Source organism: Convolutriloba macropyga, chromosome 6 (assembly GCF_964194025.1).
Source record: "Convolutriloba macropyga chromosome 6, txConMacr16.3, whole genome shotgun sequence".
Lineage (NCBI taxonomy): Eukaryota > Metazoa > Xenacoelomorpha > Acoela > Convolutidae > Convolutriloba > Convolutriloba macropyga.
The window spans coordinates 11,989,130-12,006,001 of record NC_134473.1 but is presented as its reverse complement, the minus strand read 5'-3'; the positions used below and the strand labels follow the sequence as shown (position 1 = coordinate 12,006,001).

Genomic DNA, 16,872 nt, shown 5'->3' with positions numbered 1-16,872 from the left:
CTTTTTGTTAAACTGTATAAAGATAGTATTTTGAGAGCGAAATCTGACAACGTGTTAAGTTCTTCTATCTCAGACCATCTAGAACGATAATTCCTTCTGCTTTAGAACCTATTTGGACTTTCCCACTCCTACTTAGGCGCTCAATTGATTTGAATAAGTCCTTCACTATATTGTAAAGCACTTTTGGTTAAACTGTATTAAGACACACACGACCTACAAAATTGCCGGGCTTGGTCACAGGCGGTCTTGAGCAAAAAAAACAGTGACACGCATTGCTCAAGCCGTCACTGTGTTGCCCAAGAAAGAGCGCTGCACCGCAGCACTGCTACAAAAAAAACAAGGCACTCGATGAGTGCTCACAGGACTCAAACAATTGCAGCGCTTCATCACAGGAGGCTCAGAGCAAGCACAAAAAAGAAGCTCAGGCCATCACTGTGAGCGCTGAAAAGCAAAGAGAGCACAACGTGCAAAGTCACCATTTGAGGGTTGAAGATAGCTGTTGTTGCACGAAACAAACAAACAAATGCTCTAAAAAAGAGCATTATTCTTACATGAAAAGAAACATAAACACAGAGAAACACAGAAACACACCAAAACGCAACGAAAGACGCCCGCAAAACTCGCCCGCATCGCACGTACGTCCCCATCATGAGGTGCACCAAAGCCCAGAAGTGGGGGGGGAGCCGACTAACCGGCGTCTCAACGGGACAGGGGGGGAGGTGCACCCCATGGGGCGAAACGCCCTCACCTTAGAATAATAGTATACATAAGTAATAAGAGGAGAGAAGATCAACCCCTCAACCAATATGGGTAAAAATTGGAGTACAAGTTACCCACAATACATGGGTACTACAGCGCTGATACTGGTACCCCAAAACATCAATTTTCCTATTTTCCCAATGAAAATTCATGATTTTGGGCATATATTCATGGGGGTTGGGGGGGTTCACCTGCAGAGTGAAAATTGACCCCCTAGATCTCGGAAAACCCTATACAAAATATATATGGGGAGATTCCCCATTACAAATGGAGTTCAACGAGCCTATTCCTGCAGTTAAAGTCATTAGTTTCAACATTTCACACGTAGAAACGTGAAACGTACCAGTCACTAAAAGGCCAAAATGACCGTATGTGTCGAGGCCAATTTCTCGATAACGGCTGAAAGAAACAAAACGCCATTTACAGGGATTCAAGTATTGCTCAAGCTGAGTTCAAATCAAAATACAGATCAAAAATCGGTTCACTCTATGAGGAGATATTCCAAGATCAAGATACCGTACCAAATGACCAAAATGACCCATTTCGGGTCCTGTTTCTCTACTATAACCAATAACCACTCATTATAACAACCTGTAAAATATATATGGGGACAATCCCCATTTTACGTGCTGTTCAAATCACTAATTTTTACACGTGCATTTATGAAATTCAGAGTTCAGAGTGACCGCAGAACTGGCAGTCATCCGCTTCTGGGGACAAAATGGGGTCAAGTTCCCTGGCCAAGTTCTCTAAAACGGCTGAACAAAAAAAAACGCCCTTAGTACAGTTTGTAGCACTGCTTAAGATACGCATCATATTAAAAAATGAGCACAATCGGTCCACTCTAGAAGAAGTTATAGCAAAAAGTAGGTACGGTACCAAATGGCCAAAAAAGCGAGGTGACCTGACTTCAGAGCTAAAATTGGACATTTAAACCTCAGAAAACGCTACACAAAGTATACATATTCAGAATCTACGTTAGACGGGCTATTCAGAACACTAATTTTGTAACCTGAAGTAACAAAATTCAAAGGTTCAAAACGGGTACCAAGTACAGGTACCCTGCTTCACCGGGTCAAAATTGGGGCACCTGTCCTGGCCAATTTCTCGAAAACGGCTGAACGAAACGGAACGAGACCTATATCAAAACAAAGCTTATCTCAAGCTGGGTCTAACAAAAAAAATCATCAAAATCGATACACTCTACAACGAGTTATTGCAAAGTTAAGGTACCGTACCAAATCACCAAAAAGCCAGGGTCCTCTGGCTGCAGAGCCAAAATTGACCATCTAAACCTGCAAAAACGCTACACAAAGTATACATATTCAGAATCTACGTTAGACGGGCTATTCAGAACACTAATTTTGTAACCTGAAGTAACAAAATTCAAAGCTTCAAAACTGGTGCCAGGTGGTGTCATTCGCTTCTGGGGCTAAAACGGAGGGCAAGTTTACTGGCCAATTTCTCTAAAACGGCGAAACGAAAACGAACGCCCTTAGTACAGCTTGTAGCACTGCTTAAGATACGCATCATATTAAAAAATGAGCACAATCGGTCCACTCTAGAAGAAGTTATAGCAAAAAGTAGGTACGGTACCAAATGACCAAAAAAGCGAGGTGACGTGACTCCAGAGCCAAATTTGACTATCAACATTCCGTAAAACGCTATGGAAAATATATATGGGGATACTCCCCATTAACTGAGGATTCTAAAACACTAACACTTATTCCGCAAATCAGCTGTTTTGTTGTACCTGAATTTGGGTCACCCAGAATAGCCCAAAAATTCGACTTTTTTCAACTTTAAACATTATTAACTTTCTGATGCGACCGATTTGAGAAACCAACCAAATACTGCAAGCAAGAGGGGTTCAGTGCCGACAAAATGCGACCACTCCCGTTTAATTTGGTCCAGTACTTTAGCAGATATTAACAAAATACTGACTTGTACCCCATTTTTTGGGCTAAAACCGAAGCCCGAAATCTCCGGAACTGACGTAAAACAACGTGAAACAGAGTTGCCGGCGTATTTGTGGGTGTGATTCTGGTCCACTTCGACGTTCTGGGTCACGTAAAACCTTCATGAGGAGGTGGGAAAAAATTTCCCACCTCACCATGAAGGTTTTGACGTTTTGTGTATTTTGACATAAAACAACATCCACAGAAATTTGATGAAATCGTGAAAAAAAAAATTGTTGAGTTAACCCCATTAATTGATACAAATAGCTTCAGGAACCTAAATACTGCTCAGAAAACATAAAAAGCACGCCCAAAAACTTGTTCAATCGCAAGAAAACACCACTTGACTCATTCATTTGGTCAAATGACCTATTTTGATTACCAAGTTTCAAGTTTCGCTAAAATAAACCATCAAAACTTGTAAAAAAAATAGTACAATGTGTACTTGGGGATACTCCTCATCTACTGAGCAATCCAAAACACTACAATACTTATTCTTGACACAAAAAATTCCAACTATGTCGCCGCCGAAATAGCCTAAAATTGTCGATAATCGAGGTTCCTCGCTTACAGAGCAAAAATTGACCCACTCAACTCAATAAAACCACATAAAAAATACAAATGGAGATACTCACCGCTATCAGCGGAATCCAACGAACTAATATATGTAGGGAAACTAAGGTATTTTGGGGTATCCATTTTTGGGGACTCCAATCTCACCTAAAATGTTGACTTTTTTACAATTTTACCAATCCATAACTTTTTTTTACCCAGCCGAATTAGGGTTAAAAAATTATCAGAAGTGCCCGACGATTACAATACCAACACAATGAGCTCATGTTGGTAGAATTCTGCAAAGCACTTGCCTACTTATCAACAAAACAACTAACTGTACCTCTATCAATCTGAATCTGAAAGACTTTAAAAAAATGGAAGCTACATGAGGACCCTACGTCATTACTGCTTCTTTTTTAGTGTAATTCAGTTTTCCAGAGATCTATTTTATGCAGAAAGAATAGTTTTTGATTTAATACATAAGGAAGAGAGATTGCAATCAAGTTGGTCCACTTTAAAACCACTGCGTTTCCTGTTGTTATCATTTGAAGAAATTAAAGTCCTTTAAACCGTTTTTTCTGAAACTTCATCATTGATATTCACTTCAGAATCCCCAATGGCTCCTAAATTACTTGTTCGATCCAGAATTATTAGTAGGGCTAAAGTGTGGGAAACGTTTATATTAAACTTAACCGAAACTTTGCGAAACTTAATAAACGGCAGGAAAGAGTTTCATGAATGTTTGTTTTGTCTTCTATAATTTGTGCAGTGCCCTGTTTCTGAAACATGTACCTAAAATAACAAACAAATTCCAGTTTTCGAAGGACTGGGTTTTTGAAGCAGTGCTCATGTAGGAAAATGGTATTAGTTTGAATTAAAAAGAAAATCAATCTGATTCTGAAAGACTTTAAAGAAATGGAAGCTGAATGAGGACCATATGTCGTTACCGTTTCTGTTTTTGTGTAATCCAGTTCTACAGAGATCTATTTTATGCAGGAAAACTAATTTTTGATTTAATATATAAGAAACAGAGGTTGGATTCAAGTTGATCCACTTTAAAACCACTGCGTTTCCTGTTAGTATGATTTTAAAAAATTAAAGTTTCTTTAACCGTTTGTTTGAAACCTCAGTATTGAAATTAACCTGAGAATCCCCTAATGGTTCCCAAATTACGTGTTGAATCTAGAAACATGAGTAAGGCTGAAGAGTGGGAGACCTTTATATTAAACTTAACCGTTACTTTGCGAAACTTAATAAACGCCGGAAATAGTTTCATAAATGTTTGTTTTGTCCTTTAAAATTTGTAGAGAGCCCTTTTTCGGAAACATGTACCTAAAATTTGAAGACTAACTTCACTTCGACGAACAGGGTTTTGAAGCAGCGCTAATGTTGGAAACTGGAAGTAGTTTGAATTAAAAGGAATATCAATCTGATCTAAAAGACTTTAAAGAAATGAAAGCTAAATGAGGACCATATGTCGTTACCGTTTCTGTTTGTGTGTAATCCAGTTCTACAGAGATCTATTTTAAGCAGGAAAACTAATTTTTGATTTAATATATAAGAAACAGAGGTTGGATTCAAGTTGATCCACTTTAAACCCACTGCGTTTCCTGTTAGTATGATTTTAAAAAATTAAAGTTTCTTTAATCCGTTTGTTTGAAACCTCAGTATTGAAATTAACTTGAGAATCCCCTAATGGTTCCCAAATTACGTGTTGAATCTAGAAACAAGAGTAAGGCTGAAGAGTGGGAGACCTTTATATTAAACTTAACCGTTACTTTGCGAAACTTAATAGACGCCGGAAATAGTTTCATAAATGTTTGTTTTGTCCTTTAAAATTTGTAGAGAGCCCTTTTTCGGAAACATGTACCTAAAATCTGAAGACTAACTTCACTTCGACGAACAGGGTTTTGAAGCAGCGCTAATGTTGGAAACTGGAAGTAGTTTGAATTAAAAGGAATATCAATCTGATCTAAAAGACTTTAAAGAAATGAAAGCTAAATGAGGACCATATGTCGTTACCGTTTCTGTTTTTGTGTAATCCAGTTCTACAGAGATCTATTTTAAGCAGGAAAACTAATTTTTGATTTAATATACAAGAAACAGAGGTTGGATTCAAGTTGATCCACTTTAAAACCACTGCGGTTTTGTTAAATTTTTGTTGTTTCACTGCTGAATACAAAAAAGGTGGTAACCACACCTGAACTTGTTCAGGTGAAAATTTACCTGAAATACAGTTCAGTTGTATTTCAGGTGCTTTTACACCTGAAATTTACCTGAACTTCTAGTTACCTGAACTTTTTTTTAGTGTTTACAAGTTTTATCTTGGTTGAAGTAAAATTCCGACTCGGAAATATCCCATATCCTATTAGAAAACGAAGGAAAACAAGCGAGAAAACTTTCCTACCAGGAAATTCAGGAAAAAAAGAAATTGTAAGATTTCCTACTAGGATTTGCGAGAAAAGCAGGCGAAAGTTTTTTTCCGAGCAGGAAATTGCGGAAAAGCGGGTAAAAGTTTTTTCCGAGCCGGAAATTACGGAAAAGCGGGTGAAAGTTTTTTTCCGAGCAGGAAATTACGGAAAAGCGGGTTTTAGTAAGATAATCAGGAATCCTAGTGAGATTAGTAGGAATCGTTGCACCGGGGAGGCAGAGGATCAAACAACCAATCTTTGCCGTGTGAATCAGGCAACTTTATCTCTCGTCAATCACTCCTTTTTTGACAACTTTCTTAGCAAAATCATGGTATAAATTATAAACTTGTTCGATATACTTTTCTAAAATCATGTAAAGGGGCTAAATGCTCTGATTTTTTGAAAATTCAGCGCCTTATAAATGCGCTGAACTTATGTAAGAAATGCACTGACTCTTCAAAAAGTTCAGCTATTTTGCTCGCGTTGCCTGAGACTCGACCCCTGCTGTACTGTTTGTTAGTCGTCACCAAATCCCCTGTGCCATTAAAGTCTGATTATTTAGTTTGAACTGAAAAACTGTTTTGCTAGAAATGCGCTGAAAAGTGCTGAAATGCACTGAATTTATAAAAAGAAATACGCTGATAGTTCAGCGCATTTCTTACCTAATTTCAGCGCATATATGCGGGTTTCAAATAAAAAATGATTTAGCTAGTTTCAGGGCAAAAACATAACATAATAATAAGCTGAAGTTAACCAAAGCTGCTTTTTACATGAAACTTAAATGGTGATCATGCGCTTAAATTTCAAAGTTCCAGTACAATCCGAAAGTTTCAGCGCAATTTATTATGGCTTCAGAGCCTTTCCTAAATAATTTTAGCATATTCAGCACATTTCTTACAATAAAATGAGCTGAAACGGGGCTGAAATCTTGACCTGGAAGTGAGTAGAATCAGTTACAAAGTTCCATGGCACCACTGAAAACGGATTACAGTCTCTATAAAGAGAACTTTGAGAACCGCATTTCAGTTTCATTTCCAGGTAAATTACGTTGTTATACGACTCAGGGGCCGCTTGATTGTGGATGCTTTCGTGCTTTGGTCCATTTAGAATGCCATTTTAGTTAATGAAACCTCTGTGGAATAAATATTGGACAATACAATCACCTAACCATATGCTCTTCTCACCAGCAATTACGTCACTGTCAAGTTGAAATTGATTATAGATTTAATACCCAGAAAACTGAAAAATATCGTCATTTTAACTGGTTATTATACGAGCAAACTTCAATTATTATACCTAAACAGGTGGTTTTTAAACAGATCAGAGTTATATTTCGGATCTAAAATTAATTGACCAATTTGAAAGTTAATCATTATAACACATTGTAACCAATTGTATTCATTGCCAAGTACAACTAAATTGTAGCAACCCAATTTCAACTCAATTGTAACCTTTGTCCGGTCGACACAATGACTAAAAAGTTTTTTGTTCTCCAAATCGCATTCATTAAATTTCAAAACAGTGTGGAAAACAGTCAGTAATTCATTAGCTATTGCTTCGACTATTCACACAGCAGTTACTGAACATGATTATACACACTTAAAAAATTTTCTACTGAGTGTAAAAATTCAAACCCAGCAATAAATTTACGCAAAAGATTTGAACAGTGTATAGTATTTAAACAGTTTGCACAAAAAAACTAACTTTTTGTCAGAGCTTTTTAATCAACAATTTTGTTTCTGCCTTTAAGGAAAAGTCTCTTAAATTTGTTATTTTTTCCGAGTTATTTGTTCTGTTTTTACGGATATATTAGCCCTTCTCAACAGCGTTCTTCTAAATATTCTACTCACTATGACTAGTGGGGGGGGGGGGGTGACTTAATTTCTCTTAACAGAAACAAAAAATTGATTTATTACAGATGCAATATTTGTTTTCAGTCGTTGAAAAAAATGAATTAATGAAAAACCAAATTAAAAGCCCTGACTATCCTAGCTCTCTTATACTGGTGCTTTGCAATTTTATATGGCGTTTCTGGCGTTTCAACGCCTCTCGTACGGGCGCTCCAACATTATTCTTAAATCTATATTACCCTGAAAATCGATTAATTTTGCTCATTTTCTCACAACAGTGATAATACATGGTAACATTTTCTCGACTAACGTCGCTGTTCATCATGATAAAAAAAAGAAAAAAAATTAATTTTCAACAAAAGTGACCAAAAGTGCATGAACTTTTTAACTCAGTTTGACAACGAGAGCTATTCTTTTCCCTAACTGAAGGAAAAATTTTACATAAAAAATGCTCGAAAGGCTCTTTTCGCTTAGCCTAAAACTTGATTCCCTAATTTATGAAACGTTTATTGACGAGCAAACTCGTAAATAAAAGTTTTCTTGAGAGCCATTATTCTTCAGAGTTTCTGTTTTTTTTCGTTTTGTCGACAATTTTTCAACAGTAGGAAGCAGAGTCATTTGTTTGACATATATGACATTGAACTGTGGATAAGTGAAAATAAAAATGTTTACAGATGGCCAAGAAAATCTAAAGTCTTACGACGTTCAAATGTGAAGAAAAGCTTATCAGACTTAAATTATCATTTGGCGAAAAAAAATTTCTTTAGAGGATCAATCAAATTATATTAAAGTTAGATCAACAACTCAGTTTCTTCTGAGAAGTTTTGGTGAGTTTACTTCTGTAGCGATACAAATCAAATTGATGAAATTATTATATTCGCTCACTTCTGTTCCGTTGACGAAACTGTTCGATTGATAAAAAGGATTTGATCAAAAAATTATCAAAGCACAATTGAACTGAAAAAAGAGCTCGGCGATTTAGAATTTATTGTTTATGTTCCGAACCACCTTAGTGAGGAAGGAACTATATGCTCAAAAGGGGTGTTCATTTCAGCTGATTATGGACGATCAACATCTTCATTCTACAGAGTTGCGAATGGTATCGTTAGAAAACCCGTAGAGCAAACCATATATAATTGAAAAGTTTTCATTTCATTTTTTTTTCTAAAAATTTCGTGAACCTTCCAATTCTTTTATACGCTTTTCAGAAATTTTGTTCAAATTTTTCGTCAGTAAAACTGAGAGTTGTTTAAACTGTTGACACAAAACTCTAATGGTTTTGCCTACAAACATGGAGGATGGTTGCCAATTTGTTTGGTCTTACCACTTTATCTCAAATTCTTGTTAGTTTTTGAAAATGCACCACTGTTTTACCAAAAATGGCACCAAATATGCTTCGTTAGCCATTTTTTTCAAAATTTTCAAAAATAGACCTTAAAATTATTGAGTAATTGCCTAAAAAGTTTAGCAATTCCTCAGATTCCGCTGAAAGTGTTCTGTGATTTTTCGACTTTTCAAAGTAAAGTTGCTAATTTCTGTTGCCTTTTCAATTGATCACAATAATAGCAGGTCCCGATGGCTTTAAAAGAAACGCCAGTTGAGTCTATATAATGCTTTAATAAAACGCACGTGCTTTTAACAACGATGAACCGTTTTCTGGTTTTTATGCAAAGACTATGGGAATTTTTTACTTTATTTACTGTGTTTTATTTACTAAATATCATTTTTGTGGTCGTATCAGATATTTTGGATATTGACATGTCTAAAGGTCTTCTTTTGAACAAATAAATTGAATTTTGAATGATATCAGTGGATAACTAATCGTTTTAATGACTATATAAAAATCGCTTTGAAGGACACTTTTGAGTTTTGCCTCTTTTTGTTTTTCTTTTTGACCATCATCCTTGAAACATCTCACCCCATTTCAGGTAAAAAAAAACTGATGTTTTTTTGGCGTTGATTCTAAATGTTTTCATATATATTTATAGATTATGAGCTTTTTACTGTGGTTTTTGATGGTGGTTCTTTTTTGTATCTTTTTGTCTCTTTGCACAGTCTCTCCAAATTAAAATTCATTTGTGACTCAAATGAATACTATCAAACTTTTCAGTAGATAACTTATGTTTTTAGTGGCTTCAACACTAAGTTTCCGTAACATTCTCTTCTTCGAGATCTATCTGCATTCGTTGTTACTTTGTAGTCTGGACACCTAATCCCTACAAAAAATGTTAAACTGGCTTTCTAAAGTGTTACAAAATAATTCTTTTAGTTAACTATGGTTGTTATTGTTGTTATGGTTATTATGACGTTTGAAACTACTTGGTTTAGGAAAAATCATTGAAAACCTAATTTTGTATTTTTTTAAACTTACTACCGCCATTCTGTAGCATAGTCGCACTAAGCACAGCATGCATCTTCTTTCTAGAGAATAAATTAATCTTAATAGCGTTTGTTTTATTTTATTTAAGAAATTTTGGCTCTGATACTTCGAGTTTTTATTTGAAAAATGTGACATCAGGATATCTGCCCTCTTAGAGTTTTAGTCGTTTTTTTGTCATGTCAATAATGACGGTTTCCATTGGTTAAGATAAACAGAGCAATTGACTATATATGATTTTATTAGTGATCAACTTATAGTTTTCACGGACTTGACACCGTTTTTTCCAAGGTTTCGGTTAATATTCGAGTTTTGGTTATTTTTGTTGCAACTGTTTTTTGTCGTATGACATGTTCATGATGATGAGTTGTCCCAATGACTTCTTATGGATGTATAAAGATTTTAGCCCAAAAATTTCAATTTAAAGCTATTGGTTTTATTGAGGATAAAAATAATTGTTTTGGAAAATATCAAATTATATTTGAAACTTTGCCCTTTTGATATTTTTCTGTTGGTTTGTTACCGAGTCTCATCTGCTTTGAAGAGAAATAAACGCAGATTTGTTTTGTTTAGTTTTTACTTGCTGCTATTTTTCTTGGATAATCATTATTTACCTTTTGTTGTCAAACAATTTGGGTATGTTTGAGTTTTTTCTCTTCCTTAATTAAGTAGACAATTATGTTCAAAATTTGGACGAGCCGGGTTGGAACATAATGCGCAATCGCACATTACAGAGCGTCCCTGTCAGAAAACTACTTAATAGATTGAAACTAGTTTGAAATATTGTAGTCCAATAGAAATTCAACAATGATTCTCCATTCAAAAATTGAGCAATCCTGATTAGCTTTATGTTTTACACTCCACGAATATGAGATTACAATAAGTTTTTAATTCTAGCTTAAGAAATTCTAGCTTAAGTGATTACTTCGGTAAAATTTCATATAAACATAAAATTAATTGTTCAGATTCATTTTCTTTCAATGTAAAAATGTAATTAGGTTGCTTTTGTTTCCAATGGGTTTTCTTGAAATAAAAGAACAGAACTTCTTTCGTCCACTTCCATTTTGCAGAGCGAGCACTTTCATTTTTTGACCTGCAAATTGACTTTGAAACACCAAAAGATGAACCATATTGTTCAAACCTAAGCAATCCACCTAAGCAATCTACTGGAACTATTGATAGTTATAATCAGGAACAAAGTCTCAGATGGAGATTGATGTTTCCAATATTTCTAACAACAATTTATGGTCGGGTTTTTACAGTAGTTTACATTCATCAACCTGTAATTAAAAAAAATTACCAATGGTCAAAAATAGAAGAGCTTAACTTTTCATATGCGAATATAGTCGGAGCAATGTGCCAAATTTAAGAAAACTTAAAAAGTACGAAGAGGAACACAATTTATTTGTGAAAAGAACAATTATCAACAAGAAAAGAAGAGACGACAAAATGGTATCAGTTGGTGAGTAACAATATACATTACATACATACTCCCGGAGTAACCACTCAGGGTGTTTCAGTACTGAAACACTGTCAATTCCGAACTTCTCTTAGACTGTTTCCCGCTTTCCCATTCTCTGTTCGCGTCAGTAAATAACAATGCCCAGTCTGATTTTTCAATTACAATTGTATTCTGAATTTAGCATGATTTTACTTTATCCACAATTATGAAACATTATCAGCTGAATTAGCATTCTAATTTTTTTGCGTAATAATGTGTATGATTTATGGCATGAAACTTAGGAATTCCCAGGTTGAGGCGCCATCCGGAAGTGACCTCTAATCCGACCATGCCAGACGAAAGTAACCTCTGATCAGACCATCCCAGACCAAAGAGTCCACTGATCAGACCCAGTTACGCTCGAAATCATCCCTGATCAGACTAATAAGCGCTTGAATCCTCCTCTGATCAGACCATCCAAGACAGAAATCACCTATGATAAGACCATTACCATATTTGGAAGTGACCTCTACTTCTGATCACACTATCACTAGACCGAAGTGACCTCTGATCAAACTATTGTGCACTCAAACCAAATCCCGAACCTCGTAATTTTGGTCTGGAAACACCGTGTGCGTTTAACTTTGATCTGATCAGAGGTCACTTCCACCTGGCACCTCAACCTGAGTATGGGCACAAAATATGTTTCAAAAATCAATATAAAAATTTGTCTGACAACTCTATTGTTGTGTGGATAAAGATGTCACAAAATTAAATTGATTCTGAATCTGATTTTTATTTGAAACTATCATTATCTTATTCACCCATCAATCAGATGTCATTAGCTAAATTTTGGAACTGTAATCTGAATCTAGCGTTAACCGATATCCAACTCGATTGAACCAGGGCCGTATATGATTCTCATGAAATTTATCGAAAAAAAATCACGTACGAGATGCTGAATTAAAATCGTTCCGCATCTCAATCATGTAAAAACTGCATAGCGAGAATCCCAAATTTTCTTTGAAACTTTTTTCATAGATAAATTTTTAAAATATAGGCTATTTTCGTGTATATTTTCAGTTCAATATGTGCTCTTGACGATGAGAAAATGAAAACAGCTCCAGCAAAAAATTTTAATGAAAAATTACCTATCATTTTGTACACGTAGAGTGAAATAGCAAAGAAGACATGACAGTTTCCAAAAAATGAGACATTTCCAATAGTTGAGAAAAATTTTTAAATCCGAAAACTCTAAAAGTGAAAATAATACGTTATAGTTACCCAGGAACGAGTAGGTAGTTGACTAATCGACAATTGAAGCAACATTCGAACAAACGCCGGAGCCATGATCGAGTCGAAATCGAGAATTGATGATCGAGTTTTGAGTATGGATTAGACATCAAAAAGTTCTAGCCAAATAGTCATTCAGGTGGGCTGGCTACCGAAGAGGAGCTCTTCACACCAATTTTGAAAAATCTTTCAAAAATTTAGAAAGTTTAATAAATTTAATCAACCAGTGTTGCCACGATCACGGTTGCATTACTTGGCGATGAGTGACACTGTCTCTCTTTTCTACTAATAGTTACCATATGGAGACTAGGCGAAGAGTGGCGAGGAAAAGGCGGCGGAAAACGATGGTGAAATCAACTGCCGTGTAATAGAAATTATGCAACTGTTGTAGTCGTAACTAGAGTTACGACATTTAAAACAGATTAAAACATTACCACATGGTTTTTATGACCTTCTCGAAGTTACTCAGCGTTTGAAACTTCTGGATTGCGATAAAAACCGCTTCCCGGGCCGAGTTCTCACCCTTAATCCACCCCTAATTAGCGTGGATTAGAGTGTAATGCGTATTCCACTCTTTTTTACCGAAGAAATTATTATAAGAGTATATATTTTTTAAAAACTACACTGAATTTACGCTCTTTTCTCCATTCGTTTTACACTCGTTGCAAGAGTGTAATCTAGAGTGGACTGTTAAAAACTCTTCCACGCTTAATTAAACGGAGAAACAGGGGCGTATTTTTTAAATTTTACAATCTTTTCCCCGTTATTTTTGGGGAAAATCCTCGGCCCGGGTTGTTAGATAATAATGACCGCATTCGTGTAACTTCTGTTTTTGTTTCAGTCGTGTGTTTGTCCTTTGCTCTCTTTGGAGTGTCACTCGGATACAGAGGAAGTGAGTAATCCCAATAAAGATATTGTCATCAGAATGCCATTAATCATCCCATTTATTCATTATATGCCATGATGCGCGGGTTATTGTTACACACCCACACTGATGAGAAACAGAGAACCTTATATCCACTTTCATTTATTGAGACAATTTTCAATTTTTTCATTGCATCCGAGCCTAACAAATGCACTATCAATTTGATTGCAAATGGCTCCACCTATAGAATTCAAAGGTAAAAAGAACTGTGGTCAATTTCTTCTATCTCTGATCTAAGATTTTCTATCTATGATTTATAGCGTTGTCGATAATGAGTTGATCGTTTTTTTGTGCATTTTTTTCTGGCTAGGGCTGTAAGTAAAAATTAAAAGTAATGGAGTTTTTGTTGGGAATTTTAGTCTGACCCAGATGCTCCTAAATCTCATCAAAAAGTTTTAGCTTATCGAACATTTTTGACACCTCTTACAACAAAATGAGGGGACACCAGGGGGGGGGGGGGCATTCGACCCGGGTGCTCTTCTATACCTTGCTCGTTTTCAGACAGTTCCAACTAGTCAAACAGAACCAACCCGGCCGTTATGTTTTGCTTTTTGAAAGACACTGACTTTTTTTACGCCAATTAATTGTTGACAATTTTCAGCCCCTCTTCTGCCGGGGGAGTGGATGAAAGTGGACCCTGAATCTATTCATTCTTCGTATGAAGAGATGGAAGATTCCCTACTCCATGCGAACCTGGTTGGAGACCAGTTGAGGATGCAGGGATGCCAGCCATGGGAGCATTTCTTGGAGGGGGAGTGGTTCAACATCATCAACCCGGATGCCAATGAGATCGTCATCCAGATATACTGTGCCGGCCGGGTCCAGTGGGTGTTCATCGCTGGTATCCCACGGCACACCGCCGATGTGTACACAGTTAACCCGATGATCGCATGAAGAAGAGATCAAGAGGTCAGCTCAGATGAACTTACAGTCAACTATTTTGGAAACTTTCAATATGTTTGTATAGTTGAGAAGGTGAATAAATTACTCGTGTATAAAAAAAACAATAAACTGCGGTTAAAGCAATGAAAATTGTCCAAAACTGCTTTCAATTAAATTATTGTACTATTTTATCGTTTTTAAGGGAAAAACAACAGAGAAGAATTCGTTGGGAACCGGGAAATCCAATTAAGATATCTCTTTTCTCTTGAACCGAGTCGGAATATCCCCGAACTGGCAAAGTTAGCCATATTTTTGTCATTCCTCTATATTTGATTTCGACCTGTGAAAAAAACACGCTCGACCGAAAAAGGTACGAAAAGAACATGAATTACTCCAACTGAACAGAGTACTAACCCAATCTAGGAGTTTGCTCAATTCACCAGCTTATAGTTGCAAAAATGTCCAAGATTAGCAGCAAAAACTGTGGAATTATGTAAAATAAGAATAATGATGAACTATAATGAAATTAGATGTAATTTGACAGCTAAATTTTGGCTGTGAAATTACATCACTAGAAAGAAGTTCAGAAAGAAGATTTGTAAGAGAAAATGTAAATGCGGTGAATGCAGTAAAATTGCATAATCTAGCAGTGAGTTTATGTAATTTCATTTCTAATGTTTTCAAAGTGTATCCAGTATTCCCAATGAATGATGTTAAATGTGAGGGTTGTTGGCTGGATAATAGGAGTGAAGGGAACTGATAGGGTGAGGGAGATAAAAACTTGCATGTCTTGCAGAAATAGCGATGCACTGGTAAAAGATTGCAGAATTGTGCATGAGGCTGAAGGTTCGAGTCTCGGACTCCGTTGTTAGGTTTTTGTAATTGCAAGGTAAATTTTTTGTTAGAATCATGCGAGATCTCAAAAGACAAACGTTTGGTCTCGACTGGGGTAGTTCGGGTCAGCAAAAGCTTTCACATATTAGCTGAAGTGAAAACAAGTAACGCACCATCGCTGAATCCAGTTCTCAAAACTGAGTTTTTTTTCTTGCGCGGTAGACGAGACTTTGTACAGATACCAACGATTCAGTGGAACGCCTTTTCATTGCTATGCTTGATATTCGGAAAATTTATTTCACATTTCTGGAGAGTATGAATTGTTGATTAATACTATACAGAGCACTAGCAAACAACCGAACCAAGTTCGGTTAAACTTCAGTAGAATGTAAATACACTTACGATAGATGGTATGGCTTTCCATCGAAAATGACACCTGAGATGTCACTTTTCATTGATTTATTTAAATGGATTTCAAATGAATCATTGCTCAAGTAATATAGCTACAAGAAGGTCCCAGTTACCGCCAAAATCACCGCAATTTTTAGGGGTAGAACCGTTCCTTACTGCAATTTTTACATTTTCGGCAGAAAAATCTCGACTCGGGTTGATTTCATAAAGATTTGGCGCTGCTGTCTCCTGTTCGGTAGTAAGTCACCTAAAAGCTTCCTTAGTTGAGAAATTTTCGGTTTTTGGACTAGAAGAGAGAATAGATATAGTCGTTTTCAAACTTAAAATAGATTTGGTATTGTTTAGAGAAACACCGGGTTTTTTCAAACATGCACACGGATTAGCCCAGCAGACGGAACAAAGAAATTATTGGCATTGGACGTTTTGAAACGCAAACAACCGTCAAACATTTTGCTTGCAAACTAGAAGTTGTTTGTAAAAATTCAGTGAATGCGAATTAATCAACAGAATTCTTATCAATGTTCACAAAGTATAATACAATTTTGAATTTAAAAAAAAACTCAAGAAACATATACTCGTTCATTTTTTTTGTGAATGAGCTCAAAAAAGAGTTTTCAATGAATTGGCACATTCTTTCAGAATTTCTTTTTGAGATGAATGTTTGGCAAACAACCGTATCATAACGTCTGAATACATTATATGCAGAAAAATCAAAGTTCTTAATGGAAAAAACCGACAATTTCTTACGTCAAAAAACCAAACATACCAATGATCGCTTACGTTTAAATACCGAACATACCGAATCTTCTAAAACCGAAAATACCGAATCTCTCCTGCGTCCAAAAACGATGATACCGAATTTCTCTTACGCTCAAAACCCTCAATACGGAGCAAACCGAACATACCGAAGCTTTCTAACCTTTGAAACAAAAGATACCGAAGATTTCTTACAAACTTTTATTGTTTTTGTTCCGTCTTCTCAAATAGGGTTATGAATTCTAAAATATTTGCGTTGAACACTTAGTATTGGATCACTTTACTTGTGTACGATGCCCTAGTAGCATATATTAATAAGTCGGTGTGTGCGCACATGCGTGGTCTGTACATTTGTATACGTGCGCGGGAGTGTGTGTGTACGTGTGTGCGCGTGTGCGTGTTTGTGCGTGCGTGTTTACT

The 16,872-nt window shown here is 36.0% G+C and overlaps 1 protein-coding gene across 1 annotated transcript; it reads left to right on the top strand.

The window, feature by feature from the left end:
* The first annotated feature begins 7,152 nt into the window (after positions 1-7,152).
* LOC142340775 (uncharacterized) lies at positions 7,153-14,640 on the top strand. The gene is made up of 4 exons (XM_075391480.1): positions 7,153-7,220; positions 11,281-11,372; positions 13,486-13,536; positions 14,171-14,640. Exons 1-4 carry the CDS (start codon positions 7,153-7,155, stop codon positions 14,461-14,463), a joined length of 504 nt encoding a protein of 167 aa, XP_075247595.1. The 3' UTR covers positions 14,464-14,640.
* The last annotated feature ends 2,232 nt before the right edge of the window (positions 14,641-16,872 follow it).

Bases quoted from the DNA above. Each gene is read 5' to 3' on its own strand.
- LOC142340775 (XM_075391480.1), top strand. From the start codon at position 7,153: ATGACTAAAAAGTTTTTTGTTCTCCAAATCGCATTCATTAAATTTCAA. The intron at 11,373-13,485 runs GTGAGTAACAAT...TTTTTGTTTCAG, and splicing joins CGACAAAATGGTATCAGTTG to TCGTGTGTTTGTCCTTTGCT. The intron at 13,537-14,170 runs GTGAGTAATCCC...GACAATTTTCAG, and splicing joins GTCACTCGGATACAGAGGAA to CCCCTCTTCTGCCGGGGGAG.